Genomic DNA, 17,000 nt, shown 5'->3' with positions numbered 1-17,000 from the left:
ATACCGTAAGTAAAACCAAAGTCATGAATGGCATTTCGATTTTCTAATCGGCCAATAGCGGTCAAGCAAGTCCCGAGGTTCTGAAAACACGGCAGTGTTTAGAGAGATGCAATTGGTTGTTTCTTCCAGCAGCTCTCTACTACCTGTCTGCAGCATGTAGCTTCCCCGGCCGCCATTTTACACGTGGCTAATAGCCTTTACAATAAGCCATAGACGCAATGGCAAAAACAATTAAAAAATAAAAATTAAAAATTAATATGTGCACTGCAGTGCAGAAGAAGCAAGTGGGGAAGTTGATAAATAAACTAAACTAACAACAACAACAAGTAGTATTACTACACGTGCATTGTTCTCCACAGAAAAAGAAAAACTCCGGCAACTTCAATGGGCGGCGAGAAGAGTGAAAATAGTCCGTTTCATTTTCTGGTGAATCGATGTCGGAGCTTGGAGGAGAAACAAGCCAAGCTGGAGAAGCAGTTTGATGAATTGCTGCAGGAGAAAAGGCGCGCGGTCAAAGACAATGACGAAATCATTGCAGATTCAACAGATGGTGAATTCCTTTCTGGTTTCTTCTTCTCTCTAAGTCCTTATGCAAGCATTTTGAAATGCATGGGACACGCCGTTTATGTCCAGAGAGTTTCCTCCGGCGAGATTATTTACTGGTAATAACAAAATATACATATCATTATTTTATTCTGTGTCTGTGTTTCTTTTTTTTTTTTCTGTTCGTTCCTCCAAAAGTTTTAATTTCTTCTTAACAACTTATAAATTAAGTGTTTATTGCATAAATTTTATAAGTGTTTATATATAATTTATTTTTATAAAAATTTAGTAAAATTGTTTTCATAAGATATTATTGAGAATTTATGGAAATAAACTTGAAACCATGGAAAAGTCGACGCTATTTCAACAAGATCTCTCAAATAGTCTCATAAGTGTTGTTGTCGATTGATAAGGTTTTTAATAGACGTTAACACCATATCTTAATCCAAAATCTTAAGGCAATGGATATATGACTCACTACTTTTATATATCTTCTAACATTTAATTCATTTTTAATCAACGTAGAACTTAACCCCTCAAACTTTATGGGAACAATTAGTACTAGTACAAAATACAATCAAGTCAATCTCCCGTGTAATAAAAATCACAAATAAACCTATATATATATATATATATAGTTAAAAAGCCTAATAGTATTGAAGCTTTAGTGAAGTAGAAGTTCTGTTCCAGTTGATCAAAGAGACTTTGAAATAAGCATTCCACTATTTTTTGTGTTTCAACTTTTGATAATTACTTTCATGAGAATCACAATTGTTTTTTGTTAAGCTTCCTGTTTGCTTTTGAGACAACGAAATTTTTTATTTCAGGAATGATTCAGCGGAAACTCTGTATGGATGGAAGGACTATGAAATCATTGGACAAAGAGTAGCTGATTTCCTAGTTTCTGAGGAATATTATGGGCCTCTACGGAAAATTCTAGAACGGGTGATTACAGGAGTGCCATGGTCTGGGCAGTTTCCTTTCAAGAAGAGGTCTGGTGAAATAATGATGGCAATGGTAACAAAAACTCCTCTTTATGAGGATGGTGAGCTTGTTGGTGTTATCAGTGTTTCTAGTGATGGAGCTGTATTTAACTCTAATAAGGATTTCAACAAACGAAGAGCTTGCCAATCTCGCGGGAATGGCCAACCTGGAGCACAAAGATTCAAAAGGATTCAGTGGCCTCCACGCCCGTTGATTGCACCAGTGCCGCAGATTGCATCATCCGTTTCCAATCTGGTTCTCACAAGTTTCATCACTACTGCTCTTGACTTTTTTCTTTCTTCCATTCTGGAAGGACTATGTCAATATTTCAAGAGGTTTTGTCCCTGATTTTTAATTTCAGGAAACCAAATGTCATTCCCGAAGTCATCATAAAGAAAACACAACTGTCCAAGACACCAGCAAGAAGGATGAGTCTACTAATGAATTTAGCCAACCTTCTAAAATTGTAAATAAATCTTGTACTTTGCCTTTCATTGGTTACTCTAATAGACGATTTCATGTTATAAGACAATACCAGGAAAATGAAAAACTGTAGTCATACATGTGTCTGTATTTGTTTTGGTTTGTTATTGACACTTTATCTGAAATTTTAAGTTGGAAGTTTGAGCCTGTTTGGTGCAGTTCTGATTTATGATCTTATGGATGGTTAAATCATTTCAGGCAGCTAAAGTCCTTGCTAAGCTTCAAATCGGGGGAAGTGGAAAATGTAGGAGGAATACTAGTAGTATTAATGATAATTCAAGAAGTTATAGAGTGAATAATGAAAATGGTTTATCTGGAGGTTCAGTTGCATTAACTTCGCACCAGGACAATTCAAATGGAGCAGATAAAGATGAAAATCTCCAACAATGTAATTCTTTATTTGCTATCAATAAAGCAGATGCAAATATTTCTGCACATAGAACTTCTAGTGTTTTCAAAGATAGTTATGCTAAACCTTTCTCAAAGGACTATTGTGAATGTTTTGGTTCTTCCTTTCATCAAGACCCTTTTTTCAAGATTAGGCTGACATTGGAGCCAGAAGCTACAAATATGGTGCTAGAAGATGAAGTGCAAATGCGGCAAGAAGGGTTGCCATTGCCATGCTCGAAGGAGAGTATAGTTGTTAGCCGTGAGAGTTCATCAAGAAAAGGGAATAGTGAATCAAACTCTATTGCAGGGTGCGGAATCCATTGGGAAGACCTTCAATTAAGAGAGGAGATTGGGAAAGGTAATTATTTTTATTGTGCATTTTATGAGTCCTTTATGATGAGGAGTTGAAATGCTAGATTGTTTTTATTTTGAAGTATGCTAGACTGCTTGGTTTCAAGAGTTAGAGATAGAGGGACACTAAGAAAAACTATAGGAAAAACCACTAACAGAGATTTAGAGATAAATAGTTTATCTATAGACTTAATACATGCCTCGACATTATGATTGTTGATCTAGCCAACCCTGTCTAGTGGAAAAAGGCTTGAATATTTTGTTGTTTTTATACTTCAGCTGATGTTTATCTAATGAATATGTCTACTAAGTTATAAATGGAAGGTGATAATACGTCTTGATTAAGTAATGGTCTCAAAAATAATGTTGGACATCAATCATCAATTGTTTTTCTCTTAATAACCTAAAATCCCTTATGCCGAGTAAACTTAATCTCTTACTTCATGGAAAATTCGATAACAAAAGTTGTGGAAAATAATTGCTTCAAGAACTTGAGGTAGGACAAAATAATTCAATCGGATGTTTCTTAAAATAATTAGGTAGATCTTATCTATGTCTTTCTTATGTTTTACTTTATCTTACAGGTTCGTGTGCTGTTGTTTATCATGGAATTTGGAATGCATCGGTATAACATATTCTTCACTCTAAGTTTTTTTAGCTTGTATTTTCTTCACTCTTGCACATCTTGTGCTTGGGGTGTGATTATCATAATATAAGCTTTTTTGCCTTTTGCAATCTTCAATTGTCTTATTAGGAGTATTGACTTGCCATTTGCCTGAAAACTTATTTTCTTTTTATCAGGATGTTGCCATCAAGCTGTACTTTGGGAATGGATACACAGAGGAGACTTTACGAGACTACAAAAAAGAGGTATCTTTATTTTTATTATTGGCTTAAAAAGCAGCTGATCCCTAAAACTTGTTATTTTTTTTACTTCAGATTGATATAATGAAAAGATTGAGACACCCTCATGTATTGCTTTTCATGGGAGCAATATATTCACAGGAAAAGCTTGCCATTGTGACAGAGTTATTGCCTAGGTAAGAGTTAGGACAATTTTATCTTATAGCTTGTTATATTAACTGCTAAAAGAGTTATGCTTAAGCTAGATGCACATAAAATACCATGCATCTAGTGAATATGAATCTCTTGTCCACTGTGTGCACAAAATTTCCAGTCAACTTTCTTTTTCTAAAAGAAATTATTGGGAACCTTCTTGTGTTGATAAATTTTTTTTTGGCATGGTAGGGGAAGCCTTTTCAAAACACTTCACAAGAACAATAAAAAATTAGACATCAGAAGGCGTCTTAAAATGGCTCTTGATGTTGTGAGTTTCCTCTCTCTCACACACACACACACACACGTCAAGTTCTAGTGTTTATTTTTGCAATCTTATGAATCACACTGTTGTTTTTTGTAGGCTAGAGGAATGAATTATCTTCATCACAGAAATCCACCAATTGTGCATAGAGACCTAAAGTCTTCCAACCTGCTAGTTGATAAAAATTGGACTGTCAAGGTAATGATTACTTGAAAATGCATTCAGTAATCTCAGGAAGACTGAATACCTACCAGTTGTAAATGAGTTTTTTTTCCTCAGGTTGGAGACTTTGGCCTCTCGAGGTTGAAGGATGCAACTTTACTGACTACCAAATCCGGGAGAGGCACTGTAATTACAACACTCACTTATACTCTTTTTGATATACAAAATATCTGACTTGAACAGCTAGTAGCACAAAAATATTTGTACCGTTTTAAGTTATTTTAATTTGATTGCTTCTTTCTAACATGCTTATTTTGCTGTCAAAATGCAGCCTCAATGGATGGCCCCTGAAGTCCTCCGCAATGAACCTTCAAATGAAAAGTAATTATGTGGAGCTGAGACTTAAATTTTGTGTTCAGTCTGGAAAAATTTCATAAAATTTTCGGAAAAGTTGGTAGAGATTGTAAAACTTTGAGGATCATTCCTTATAATTTTCCAAATTGCCGTTTTCTTTAACTACTTTGTAACCTGTCATAACTCATAATGGTATCGAGGAATCAATCAATCACAATAACTTGTTTCAACCGTGATCAGATCAGTCATATTTGTTTGCAATTCTCCACAAATTTTATCACGACTGCCACCATAAAACCTTGATATAAGGTTTTACAACATGGTATTTGATGAGAAATTTCTAAATGGATGTTTTTTCAATCATTGTCCTACTTTGTCTGGTATTAAAAAACAAAGACTTGGGAAATTATTTTGTACTTCTAAGCAGTGACTAGATCATATTAAATTGGTAATGTCGATTGAAGCTTTTGAGTTCCTTTGTAGTACTTCTCATTTATTCGTTTATGCAGGTCTGATGTGTTCAGTTATGGTGTCGTCCTTTGGGAAATAATGACTCAATCTATTCCATGGGAAAATTTGAATTTCTTACAGGTTTTTCTCTGTCACATTCTCACATACATGCGCATAAGTGTGCATTTGCACATCGGACATTTGTCTTTGCTTTCTACTATGGTCTAACTGCACATGGAATCAAGCTTATATTTTCACATGCATCATCTCATATCACTTTGATTACACACTATTAACAAGCTTCATACTTATAACCTATTTAATCAATAATTTAAATTACTTAACCACCAGTATTAAAAGAAGGTGGCTGAAATTGTGATTAACTATATACTGTTAAGTGGTTAAATATATATAAACAGTTAGTTAAATATGCTTAACAGCTAATTAATCAAAGGTAATGTGACATGATTATATGTATAGAATTGTGATTAAGTATTATTCTTCACCTTAGTATGAAGATAACTGAACAACTTGTAATTTCCGTATTTCATTTGAAAGGTTGTTGGAGTAGTAGGCTTTATGGATAGAAGACTGGACCTGCCTGATGAGCTTGATCCCCATGTAGCATCAATCATAAATGGCTGCTGGCAAAGGTGCTTCTACTGTGTATACTCATTCACCCCTGCAGTTTTTCTGTATGATAGATTTCTTCTAACTCAAACTGAAAAGTTTACTTTGTGTTAAATGAGAACAGTGATCCAGAACAACGTCCGTCGTTTGAAGAGCTAATACAGAGAATGATGTTGGTTCTCAACAGAGTAACAACTATGCCATTAAAGAGAATTGCAGAATCCTGAACATGTTAGGCTGTTTAAGGGAGACAAGTGGCAGTTAAAAATGCAGGTTATCGCATACAAAAAAAGTACTGGCGGACAAATTGAGAGGCAAACCACAAATAACGACACAAGGGAGAGAAATAGAAGACTGGTTGTGATCCGAGCCACTGTTTAAGGTGACTAGAGTTGATGTTGTTGACCCATAGCTAGCTCCTTTTGTGAGGACTTGTGCTGCACAGCAGTTATAAATGATCACTACACCAATGAATACTTGTTCGGATACTCCTTGGACTATGCCACTCACTCCACATCAACTCCATTCACCGATGGGCTTGCACCCTGCAGCATATCACTTATTGTTCTTGTCTCTGACGCCTTATTTGTCTATGAATGAACATTAAAGGTTATCTAATGACTAATCGTCTTGACAAAAGAATATGGTTGATTATCTAATTGTGATGTAACTATATGCAACACCAGACACCAGGTTATATATGATTGATGCTGGAAAAGATAGTATTGTAGTGAGTGTTGTTATAATTAATGGATTCAGATTTCTTAAATAATATTTCAAATTTGATTTTTGTAAATTAAAAAGTTGCAGTTAAAATTGTAGTTTTCATCAACAGAAAATGAAAAATATGTTAACCATATACATAAATATTTCAAAAATTAATAAGATATTATGTATTCAATAATTCGTTGATAAACATTTTACATCTATAATATAATTAAAGGTTTTTTATTTAAATAAATCACTTTTTAAGAAGAAAACAAACTACTCTCTCTATTGTTTTCTTTCATTTTCACATGAATCCGAAACAAATAAGTTATAATTTATGCTGACCAACCTCCACCTTTCTCATCTCTCTCCAACCACGAAAGCAAACAAAGCACAAGACTATACCAAAAATTATCTTCTTGTTTAGATAGAAATGAAAAAGAAATACATTTTTATTATTATTTCCTCATTTTACTTTTTATCTTTGCTAAATGTAATTTTAGTTTTTCATTAGTAAAATCTACAATTTTATTCTTTTTATTTTTCTTTTGAAATTTTGATCTCTTTATTTTTTAAATTATTGACATTAAATCTCTTTTTCAATTTGAATTTTCATTTGATAATGTAACAATCGTGTTAGTGTGTTAGTGATATGCCTATGATAATATTCAAAATCATAGAGATTAAAATTTATATTAAATAATAAGACTTTAATAATTTTAAAAAAATAAATAAGTTTTTAAAAATTTCTTTTTTATTTTCTTTAAAATATTTATGGAAAAAAAAATACAATTTTTTAAAAATTACGTTTTATGTGATAAAAATTTTTGGAAAAAATCAAAAAGTTCATTACTCTTCTTTTTTTAAAATAAATAATTTTTGTGACTTTTATATTTGTTTAAATTTTTTTCAGAAATTATATTAAAGACCAAAATAATATATTTTAAAAAATAGAATAACTAGGAGTACATTTTAACTTTTTCTTCTTCTTCTTCTTCCATTTTAACCTTTTATCTTTCTAATCATAATTGTTTCTTTGATTATATTTCTATCATTATCACTATTCATTTTTTCATTTATATAAAGCAAGTTGAAAAGAAAAATTCTCATGTTCTCTATCACTGTCCATCCAAATTACACATGCCTTTTCGTCCAATCTATTAAAATTTCGATTTGCCTCATTGTTTTTCTTTATTTTCTCTCTACTTTTTTCTAATTCAAAACAAATTGTAAACAAACACACACACACACACACACATATATATATATATATATTTAAATAAATTTTTTTATTTCTATTAAGAAAAGTGGAAAATTTATGAATCTTTTAATTTTATTCTTACCATTAATCTAATCTATGTAATTTAATTTATATAAATTATCATTGTAAAAAAGTTTTATACCATTAGTCATCGTTAAATCATTAAAACAATTGACTTTTATCATAATTATATTTAAAATTTGATTTACATTAACATTATATAATAATATAAACTCATATAATAATATTAATGGGTTGTGATATCTTGATAATATAATTTTTTTTTTTATATTATCGGTGTATGAATATGAAACTCATTCAATAATATTAATTGATTTATAATATTTTTTTATATAAATTAAGCAAATAAAAATATTTTTCTTTTAGATCCACTTTTCATTCAAAACTTTTCATTATATATTACATTGAAACTTATATATCAAAATTTCTTATTTTTTAATTTATATTAAAATGTATATACCAAAACATCTTATTTTTTCTTTTATGTAAGAGTTGAACCATGAGAATGCAATTTATTATAATTTTTTTATAATAAATGATTAATTTTTAATATAATAAAAAAATGATTAAAAAAGTAAATTGTATCAATAAATTCAAACAAAATACATTTAATAAAATAAAATACATCAAAATTATTACAGTTGAACAGATATGTCAGAATAAATAACGTGATATATTATTTTATTTTATTTTATAATATATTATAGATAAATTAATAACTTATTACATCTTATTAAAAACTCTTTCTTATTTCTTTTTTATTTTAAATTTATTGAAGGACATTTAAGTGGAGATTGATATTTAGAAAGAAAAAAAATTAAGTATAAGATAAAAGCATTTTGTTTTGAAAGTAAGATAAAAATTGATATAACATAAAACCAAAAACGTGATTTTCGGTGCCATACTTCGTTCAAAACTAAAAGCTAACACTTTGATTAATCCGAACAAACGGCACCGAATGATTGGTACGTAGCTTCCCTCAACAACACATTCATTCACTCATCATCGCCATTCAGATTCCCATTTCCATTTCTTCCCTAATTTTCACATAGCTATGTATCTCTTTTACTATCTTCAATTCAAAAAACCATAATCATTTATCTATTTACCAATAATCCACCTCTTTTAGTTCATATTTTACATATTCTTCTTCTACATAATCATTATCATCATATTCTTTTATTCATGTTCTAAACCGACTCAATTATAGACTCGCTGAGTCACCTCATCGAATCGTATTTTCAATTCAAACCACCATGTCGACGACAAGGTCTCCGAGCCGTTCCTCAGAGGACATCGTCGATTCAACGCCGTTTATTGCAAATTCCGGCGGCTCCTCCGACGAAATCAACGCCGGTCGTCGATTTGCTCGTAGACAGAGGCTTCTTCAAGCGGCGAGGTTTCTCCGTCAAGCAAGCGGCCGTAGAATGATGCGCGAACCCTCTGTGGTTGTTCGAGAAGCTGCGGCGGAGCAATTGGAAGAAAGGCAAAGCGATTGGGCTTATTCGAAACCGGTTGTGATCCTCGACATCGTTTGGAACTTCGCTTTCGTCGTCGTGGCTGCAACCGTTTTGTTTTTGAGCCGAAGTGAAGTACCGGAAATGCCCCTGAGGTTGTGGATTGCGGGGTATGTTCTGCAATGTATTCTTCACATGGTGTGTGTTTGTTTTGAGTATAAGAGAAGGAGACGGTACCAGCGTTCTTCATCTTCCTACGCAGTAGCAGGTTCAGATAGGGTTGTTACTAGTAGTGGTAATTTGAGTTCAGCTTCAAGGGAAGTTTCTCGTTCTGCTTCTGGTTCAAGTCAGTATGTTTCATTGGCTCAATTTGATGAAGAGAGTACTAGGTGAATTTCTTCACCTTTTTTTTATTGAGCTTTTAATTGGTGAATAATCTTGATCTTTTAATACTTGTGTTGATCGATGAAGCATTTTTTGTGGGATCTGTCTGGTGAACTCTGTAACTCCAGGATGCATAGGCGAAGTTTAATGAGTTTGGTTCCATGTTAATTATGTTTATGTTTATGAATTATAACACTAGATTAAGTTTATGTTTTTTATGAGTGTTTGAAAATATAATTAGGGAATGTAGGTATGGCTTTGTTAATTGATAAGTAGAGAAAACCTCTTGTTAATTTTTGAAAGAGTTGATATAGCAGTTGTAGGTTTCTCATTAGTTAAGGAAAAGAAAAAAACTCTTCATGACAGTTCAAAATGTATTGAATGTTTTTATTCTTATACTCACTAAGATCCTGTTAAAAATGTGAAGACCTCTAAGGTTTCTCTTAGCTTGCTTTGGAAGATTGAAAAAGGTGAGAGGGAATTAAGTTTGGTGTAAAAAGAGATGACAGAAATTGCCACGTGATGATTAACTAAATTTCTGTTGAAGGAGTTGTATTTGTCCAGTTTCTCAAACTCAAGGCACAGGTGCAAGATGCCAAAAAGTATCACTTTTTCAGCCCTTGTTTTCCTTAAGTCCCAACTCGACTTGGAATTCAGCCTTAAAAATGCAATTAGAAAGGGCGGCTTTTAATTTAGCTGTCTTGTTAAGTGATTGATTAGATTTAGAATCACATTTCTAATTAACAATTTCAAATAATTTAGACATTTGTTTAAACTATAAAAAATCATAGCTTGAATGATGAAAATTATAATTTCAAGCCAAGAATTAGAAACTATTAATATTTCATTGTTACTGGACCTGTTAATGCACCTTTTTCTTTAAAATATCAATTTTTTAAGATTTATAATGTGCCATTTCATGATACAGTTTTAAGATCCAGAGCAATTATTATTATACATTTGAAATGAATGCTGTCTATTTTCTGGTCAATGTTATTTTTCACCTGTTATCAATTTTAATTGTCCTTTTTATCAGCAGTGTTGCAAAGCATTTGGAATCAGCCAATACTATGTTTTCATTTGTTTGGTGGATTATTGGATTCTACTGGGTATCAGCTGGTGGTCAAGCTTTAGCCCAAGACTCTCCCCAGCTTTACTGGTTTGTCCTCTTTCAGTTTCTCATTCAAATTGTTCATATATCTTTTCATTTTATAATTTATTCATCTTTTGGCAAGTCAACTGGTATTTTCTTATTTTAGTTGAACACCTTTGACCCAATATACATGCTTTGCAGGTTATGTATAATCTTTCTTGGTTTTGATGTTTTCTTTGTCGTTTTCTGTGTTGCACTCGCCTGTATCATTGGTATCGCTGTTTGCTGTTGTCTTCCATGTATCATTGCACTTCTTTATGCTGTTGCAGACCAGGTGATTATTGTTCAATCAGTCATTCATTGCCTGTTTTTGTTTTCAATTTTTTGTCGTAATATGAATCTAGTTCTCAAACTCTAATTGGAATTGCTATATTCTGCTTAAGTTTGGTTCAGGAGTTGTTAGACACTACTGATCTTTGAAGTGACTGCGAATTTAACCGTTTCAACATCTGTGATAATAGTTGTGAAAGATCAATGCAAATATATTTTTATTTGTAAAACTCGTGAGTGAACTTATTAGACAGCTATTAAGTCTGATTTGATTTGTTTTGTCATGTTAATAAATTGGCTGTGCGGAGTTTACTTCTAATACTATTGTACCATTATGCCAACACACAGGACATGACTCATTCTTAAAGTATGATGGCGAGATACTGAATATTATACTCATATCGCTAAAATTAGGATCGTTTCTCTAGGTCCTCTATTTCTCCACATGTGGGAAAAACTAGAGTGTGTTTAGTAACATGTTTTCCTCAGATTTATCAGGTTAAAAGTAAGGTAAATTATAATAGTAAAATATTATTTTATTGTGAAATTAAATAGATACGATTTTGGGGAAAAATCCAATATCACTATTATTTATTATAAATCGGAGATTTTCACGAGGATGCATTCTACAACCAATTAATACCTGGTACTATGAGAAGACAAGGAGGTGACATTCAAGAAATTTTCTGATGCAGAATTAAACGTCATAAGATCAAGAAGGGACTGTGTTTATGCATCATTAGAAGCATGGCATGGAGCAATTTGCAGTTGTGTTTCTGAACAGAGATTTAGATTGAGTAGGAGAACAAGGTGAAACTTAGGGACAAGGGTAATCTTTTGAGACCACATGTAATTAGGAAAGGAAGATACGATTGTTCAACATGTAATTCAAAATAAAAGGAAACTTTTGACAATGTTACATTGGATAGTTGTTTATGCAAGACAAGATTTGTAATTCAACTATCATGGAGAAAATTGAGGTAGTTCAAATTTTAGAAAGAACAAAATGGTAGAGTCTTGTCTTAGGTTGTTTGGGTAAGGTGAAGTTTGGAGATGACACATTGAAGCGCTTAGAGTTGACTAGATGGAGCATTGTCCTATAATAAGAGATATAGAGAGACCAAGAAAAACTATAGGTCAAACTATTAAGAGATATTTAGAGGTATATGGTTTGTCTCTATAATGTTTATCTTTGAACCTAATACTTGATAGAGAATTATGGTGTTGTTCAACAAGAAAAAGCATAGTTGTTGACCGTTATATTTTTTGGGATGGTAATGGACAGTTTGAGAAAGGGACTTTGGTGAGAGTTCATATCTCTATTTTATGGAAGCATGATTTGGAAATTTATGTAAAATGAACTTCTACAGATTTCTTAATATATTGAAGATAGTGAATACTTACTTCTTGTTTCAAAGTTTTCACTTTAGGATCTTATGGTTTCAAAATATATATGCATGATTTGGTCATTTATGTAGTATGATCGTAACTACTTGCTAGTATTATAATGTAATATCACATTTTATTATTTTGGTTTGCTACTTAGCTTTATATTGGAGTTGGAATGTTGCTACTTACTAGTATTAATGTAATATATCACATTTTGTTTAGTCTTGTTTGCTGCAATTTGGTTGTTGGCCAGCCATAAATGAGATTATATCTGAATTTGAGTTTGTTTTTGACTAGTCATGATGACAATGTTGTGTAGCTTTGGACTATTTAATGGAAGATATTTATTTATTGTCTTTGCTTTCGTCTCTCTCTCTCTCTCTCTCTCTCTCTCTCTGTATATATATATATATATATATATATATATATATATATATATTATACCGATCTATTTATTTATTTTGTGGATTAAAAAACAGGAAGGGGCATCAAAGGAAGACATTGAGCAGTTGTCAAAATTCAAATTCCAAAGAGTTGAGAGTAATGATAAACAAACTGGTAATATTCAAGGACCTGTTGGAGGAATAATGACTGAATGCCGGGCTGATTCACCTATTGAACATGTTCTAGCTGAGGAGGATGCGGTATGTTATAAACATTTGTTACGTGTGATCTTAACCTTTTCTCCCTTTTCCATGTTGCTTTGTTTCCATCAGATTTTATTTCACTATATTTCAATGGAAATCCATGTCACATTTCAAACACACACTTCGCTGAGTACTATGTTGTTGTTGTTATCATAGTTTTGATATGTAAAATTCAGTTTCACCTTCTCAACACATTGTTGTATTGAAGGATGCAATATGTATATTTTGGTTGAATGTGCCTTCTCTTCTCTCCCTTTTTCTATGTGGAGTCTTTTCACTATCACATTTTACAAATTGACATAGTCATTCAAGTGTGTGCTAGATAATTTTGTAATAAGTCAATGGTTTTAACAAAATGACTGCGTCCTCTGTCACTCTACAAATCTGAAGATTTTCTTTTTTGGTGGTATGGTATTATAGGAATGTTGCATCTGCCTTTGTTCTTATGACGATGGAGTTGAACTAAGAGAACTTCCTTGTGGTCACCATTTTCACTGTGCCTGTGTGGATAAATGGCTGTATATTAATGCTACATGCCCCCTCTGCAAATATAACATCTTGAAAAGTAGTAACCTCGGTCAAGAGGAAGTGTAGATGATCTCAGAAAAGTTTGTAGATGCCATTTTGAGGAATCCGCATACTTTTTTATCGCTTATAATAGGCACAACATGTCAATACTTCTCCGTACATGCCTATGCAATTGTCATTGTTGTTGCATCTTTGTGTTGTTATAATGTAGCGATAGTTGCTTTGAGTATTTGTAGTTATTGTGGATTCTAACTGTTTGTGTATATCAGAGTTGTTCAGTGCGTTCCGGCTATAATTATCTCAGAGCCAATCCAGTTCTCATTTATATTTTTTGTTTATTGTTGTGATTATTAATGTTGTACATGAGACCTATAATGTCTGGTCTAAGCCATTGTATAATGGGTCTATCATGTCTCTGAATATGTTTAAAAAATGTTCAGTACAACTTACTCAAGTTTATATAACGGGGGTACTTGTGGTACACCAAATTAGTTTGTGTGATATTGTAGATTTGTGACAATTTGTATACTTTTATTATTTTATTATATGGTGGGGTTGAAATTTTAAATTTGCGACAGTCCACTACTTACATGTCATTAACCGTTGTTAATCTTTTAAGCTATGTTTGGGAGTTGAGTTTACAAAGGAGATGAAGACTTCATTTCTAAATTAGTATTTCTATAATCGATTTAAAATGGTATTTGTTTGAACCATGATTATCAACCGTGTCATTTCTTTATTTATTTTTAAAAAAATTAGTTAATATATAAATTTAGCCTTTCAAATTATAACTGTCAAACACTGTTAAATATCAATTAGGGGGCGGGGGGTTTAATAGTGAGTCAAGCTGGGGCAAGGAAAATAAATTGAAAACGAGGATAATGTGGGTGTTCTCTTGAATGAGCACTACGTTATCCAAAGTGAGGTTTGAAATATAATGTGAGGCAAAGTCCCATAACTCAATCAAAATTTCAATGAAACCAAGTACAAGAAGCCTGATAAAAAATAAGATTACTGTCTAATGGAGCCAAGGTTATTTTCAGGGAAACCACAAATACTAATACCACAAGCATATGACATGAAAACGTTTCTCTTTTTCTATTTTTTATCTTCGTCTATAATATATCTTTATTTAGCGTGAAACTTCTTATTTATATTTGATATCTAACACAAGTTAGGTAAAGATTGTGTATCCAATCGAAAATTAAATTTTCGAAGATCTCAGAACGAGGAATGAAAAAGAGATTTATGGTTTCAAATATTATTAAAATTGATTTTTAATGACTTATTTAATTTATGAAATGAATTTATTTAAGATGGTCCTGCATTGACTCTTGTGTTGATTGGAGCCTGGTAGCACACTGATGAATATAGATGACGCTTGCCACATTTTTGTTACCCAAGATTCTGATGATGGCCTACCCATGCAATTCAACCCATTGTTCAACTGAGAGTTTTTTAATGGTAGGTACTGGCAACCAGCCAGGTATTTCCCATAAATGCTTTAAAATTGTTAACATAAGAAACAGATATATTTTTGAATTTAGAGAACTTAATAATAATTAAGCATATTTCTCGCATAATTTTCTACAGTATTGCTATTGTATCATTATAGGTAATACTGTAAAAATAATTAAAGTACACATATTAAGAATTCAGCAATAATATATATTTATAACACATTTTCATCCTTTTTTTTTTTACTTTTGTCATGGCTAATTGATTATTGTTGGTGTGTTTTATTTTACCGGACAATTGTGATTTTCAAGGAATTGATTTGTACAATTACATGGACCTTCTCCATGTAAACTAGTTATAATGTAGCTATGGTTATGGGCACAATGATGAATTTAAAAATGGAACTGACTTTTCACACTTATAGTATCACTTTACACATACATGTAGTACAAAAAATGCAATTTCTTAAGATGTCTAAAGACAAAATATACTGTTCAAAATGCACTTCTTAAAATACGCGTAGTTTTATGGAAAATGAGGAGCCAACGTTTAACCATCTAATTCTAGTTTAACCATAGAATTGGATAGTTAAGTAAAATTTTACTAAAAATAATTTAAAATTTGAATTCTGTCGACCGAATCTAACAAGAAATTAACTTATAAATATAGACAAGCTAATTTATTAAATTTTAGTGGATACAAATTAATTTAATAACAATAAATAAAATTATATCAATTAATAATTATTAAATTATTAAATTTAAAATATTGATACTATTTTATCATTAAGTATAAGATCTTATTTGATAAATTTATTCGTTTTTTTTTATAAATATGCTTTAAATTTTCAAATGCATTAAATTTTTTTTTTATTATCTCTAAATCTTTATCTTCAACCAACAACAAATTCCATCACATTAACCTTAACTAATTCACTCTTTTCAAAAATAAACATGTAAAAAGTTGATAGTTGTATCAATTTTTTAATTTGCTTAATTTTACAAGATCTTATATTTAGGATGAATGTACTAGTAAAGATCTTATTTTTAATTAAAAATACCTCTTTTATAATATTTTATATTTTAAATTAATTGAATTACTAATTTTACCATTCACTTCAATTAACTTATTCACTATTAGTTATATGTAATAATTTTTTTAACTATAAACTAGTTCATCAAAGTTCAACATCTATTCTCTAACTCATTTAATAGTTACAAACTCTTATCTAACTCATCTAATAAAATTAATAATAATTAATTAACAATTCAAAATAGATGCATCACAATAAATCATATGTTTGTTATAAATAGGATGGTATCGTTTCCTTATAGTCAAATTTGGTCAAAAAATTTAATTATCATACACTATGTGTGAAAAATTTACATTATCAACATACCACAATAATTCTTCAACGTAATTTTAAAGATAGTTATGATCAAAAAATTATACACCATACACACATAATATATAGATTAAATTCTTGTCAAAAGGGTGGGGATATCCTAATACAGGATTCATATTGATAATAATATATCGTATGAAACACATAAATCTCCATGTATTTATTGAACATGTATCCCACAAGCGTACCCAAAAAAGGCAACGCGAATATTGCCATTGACTTGGTTAATCGATTTGCATGTTCTAATAATCTTGGTTTGTAAAGCATTGCTTTCGACAAGATTCACTTTCTTTTTGCATCATTTTTCGCTCAACAAAGCATGGCTTTAAGCCTTCAACAAACTCTTCGCCCAACAGGAAATTAAAATAGGAACAACAAGCGAAGCAATACATATACAAACATATACAACATGGAATTTCAATTTCAAACCACGTCCATGTCCAATGGCAGTAGCACAGCGTTGATGGTAGTGACACGTTACAGTAACAATATTGTATTGCTTCTTCTTCGTGTATGTCATGTTCAAACTTGTGTGTAATGTAGCATTTCTTTTGAGACACAGCTTAATCCAAATCCAAACACTGCCTTAGCCACTATTTCATCAAATGCCAACGATGCTCTTGATCATCCGAGTCATCACCATCCAGCGGT

General features: G+C 31.4%; 3 protein-coding genes across 5 annotated transcripts in view; 2 read left to right on the top strand and 1 right to left on the bottom strand.

The window, feature by feature from the left end:
* Positions 1-69: 69 nt before the first annotated feature.
* LOC101503352 (uncharacterized) lies at positions 70-6,418 on the top strand. 2 transcript variants are annotated; one of them, XM_012719008.3, is made up of 15 exons: positions 70-662; positions 1,371-1,782; positions 1,889-1,993; positions 2,209-2,398; positions 2,534-2,758; positions 3,336-3,376; positions 3,553-3,621; positions 3,691-3,791; positions 4,000-4,078; positions 4,172-4,270; positions 4,352-4,420; positions 4,566-4,615; positions 5,098-5,179; positions 5,597-5,691; positions 5,793-6,418. In XM_012719008.3, exons 1-15 carry the CDS (start codon positions 385-387, stop codon positions 5,893-5,895), a joined length of 1,998 nt encoding a protein of 665 aa, XP_012574462.1. In that variant the 5' UTR covers positions 70-384; the 3' UTR covers positions 5,896-6,418. The 2 variants fall into 2 exon arrangements, with proteins under 2 accessions (XP_012574462.1, XP_012574461.1); XM_012719007.3 differs by having other exon boundaries at positions 2,209-2,758.
* Positions 6,419-8,567: 2,149 nt separating this feature from the next.
* Positions 8,568-13,987, top strand: LOC101503028 (E3 ubiquitin-protein ligase At1g12760). 2 transcript variants are annotated; one of them, XM_004511541.4, is made up of 5 exons: positions 8,568-9,504; positions 10,539-10,658; positions 10,794-10,926; positions 12,791-12,955; positions 13,379-13,987. In XM_004511541.4, the coding sequence occupies exons 1-5, from the start codon at positions 8,915-8,917 to the stop codon at positions 13,550-13,552; spliced, it is 1,182 nt and encodes a 393-aa protein (XP_004511598.1). In that variant the 5' UTR covers positions 8,568-8,914; the 3' UTR covers positions 13,553-13,987. The 2 variants fall into 2 exon arrangements, with proteins under 2 accessions (XP_004511598.1, XP_027193244.1); XM_027337443.2 differs by having other exon boundaries at positions 10,536-10,658.
* Positions 13,988-16,424: 2,437 nt separating this feature from the next.
* Positions 16,425-17,000, bottom strand: part of HSFB2B (heat stress transcription factor B-2b) — a 2,089-nt gene continuing 1,513 nt past the window's right edge. Inside the window, exon 2 of the mRNA XM_073364485.1 lies at positions 16,425-17,000. This exon is cut by the window's right edge and continues 748 nt beyond it. Within this exon, the coding sequence (XP_073220586.1) occupies positions 16,951-17,000 (50 nt within the window). The 3' untranslated portion in view covers positions 16,425-16,950.

Source organism: Cicer arietinum, chromosome 8, assembly GCF_000331145.2.
Source record: "Cicer arietinum cultivar CDC Frontier isolate Library 1 chromosome 8, Cicar.CDCFrontier_v2.0, whole genome shotgun sequence".
Lineage (NCBI taxonomy): Eukaryota > Viridiplantae > Streptophyta > Magnoliopsida > Fabales > Fabaceae > Cicer > Cicer arietinum.
The sequence above is the reverse complement of the archived record's forward strand: the minus strand, read 5'-3'. Positions and strand labels throughout refer to the sequence as shown.

Excerpts from the sequence above, each read along its gene's own strand:
- LOC101503352 (XM_012719007.3), top strand. The coding sequence starts at position 385 with ATGGGCGGCGAGAAGAGTGAAAATAGTCCGTTTCATTTTCTGGTGAAT. Across the intron at positions 3,622-3,690 it reads TACGAGACTACAAAAAAGAG|ATTGATATAATGAAAAGATT; the intron begins GTATCTTTATTT and ends TTTTTACTTCAG. Across the intron at positions 4,421-4,565 it reads CCAAATCCGGGAGAGGCACT|CCTCAATGGATGGCCCCTGA; the intron begins GTAATTACAACA and ends GTCAAAATGCAG.
- LOC101503028 (XM_027337443.2), top strand. The coding sequence starts at position 8,915 with ATGTCGACGACAAGGTCTCCGAGCCGTTCCTCAGAGGACATCGTCGAT. Across the intron at positions 10,659-10,793 it reads GACTCTCCCCAGCTTTACTG|GTTATGTATAATCTTTCTTG; the intron begins GTTTGTCCTCTT and ends CATGCTTTGCAG. Across the intron at positions 10,927-12,790 it reads TTTATGCTGTTGCAGACCAG|GAAGGGGCATCAAAGGAAGA; the intron begins GTGATTATTGTT and ends ATTAAAAAACAG.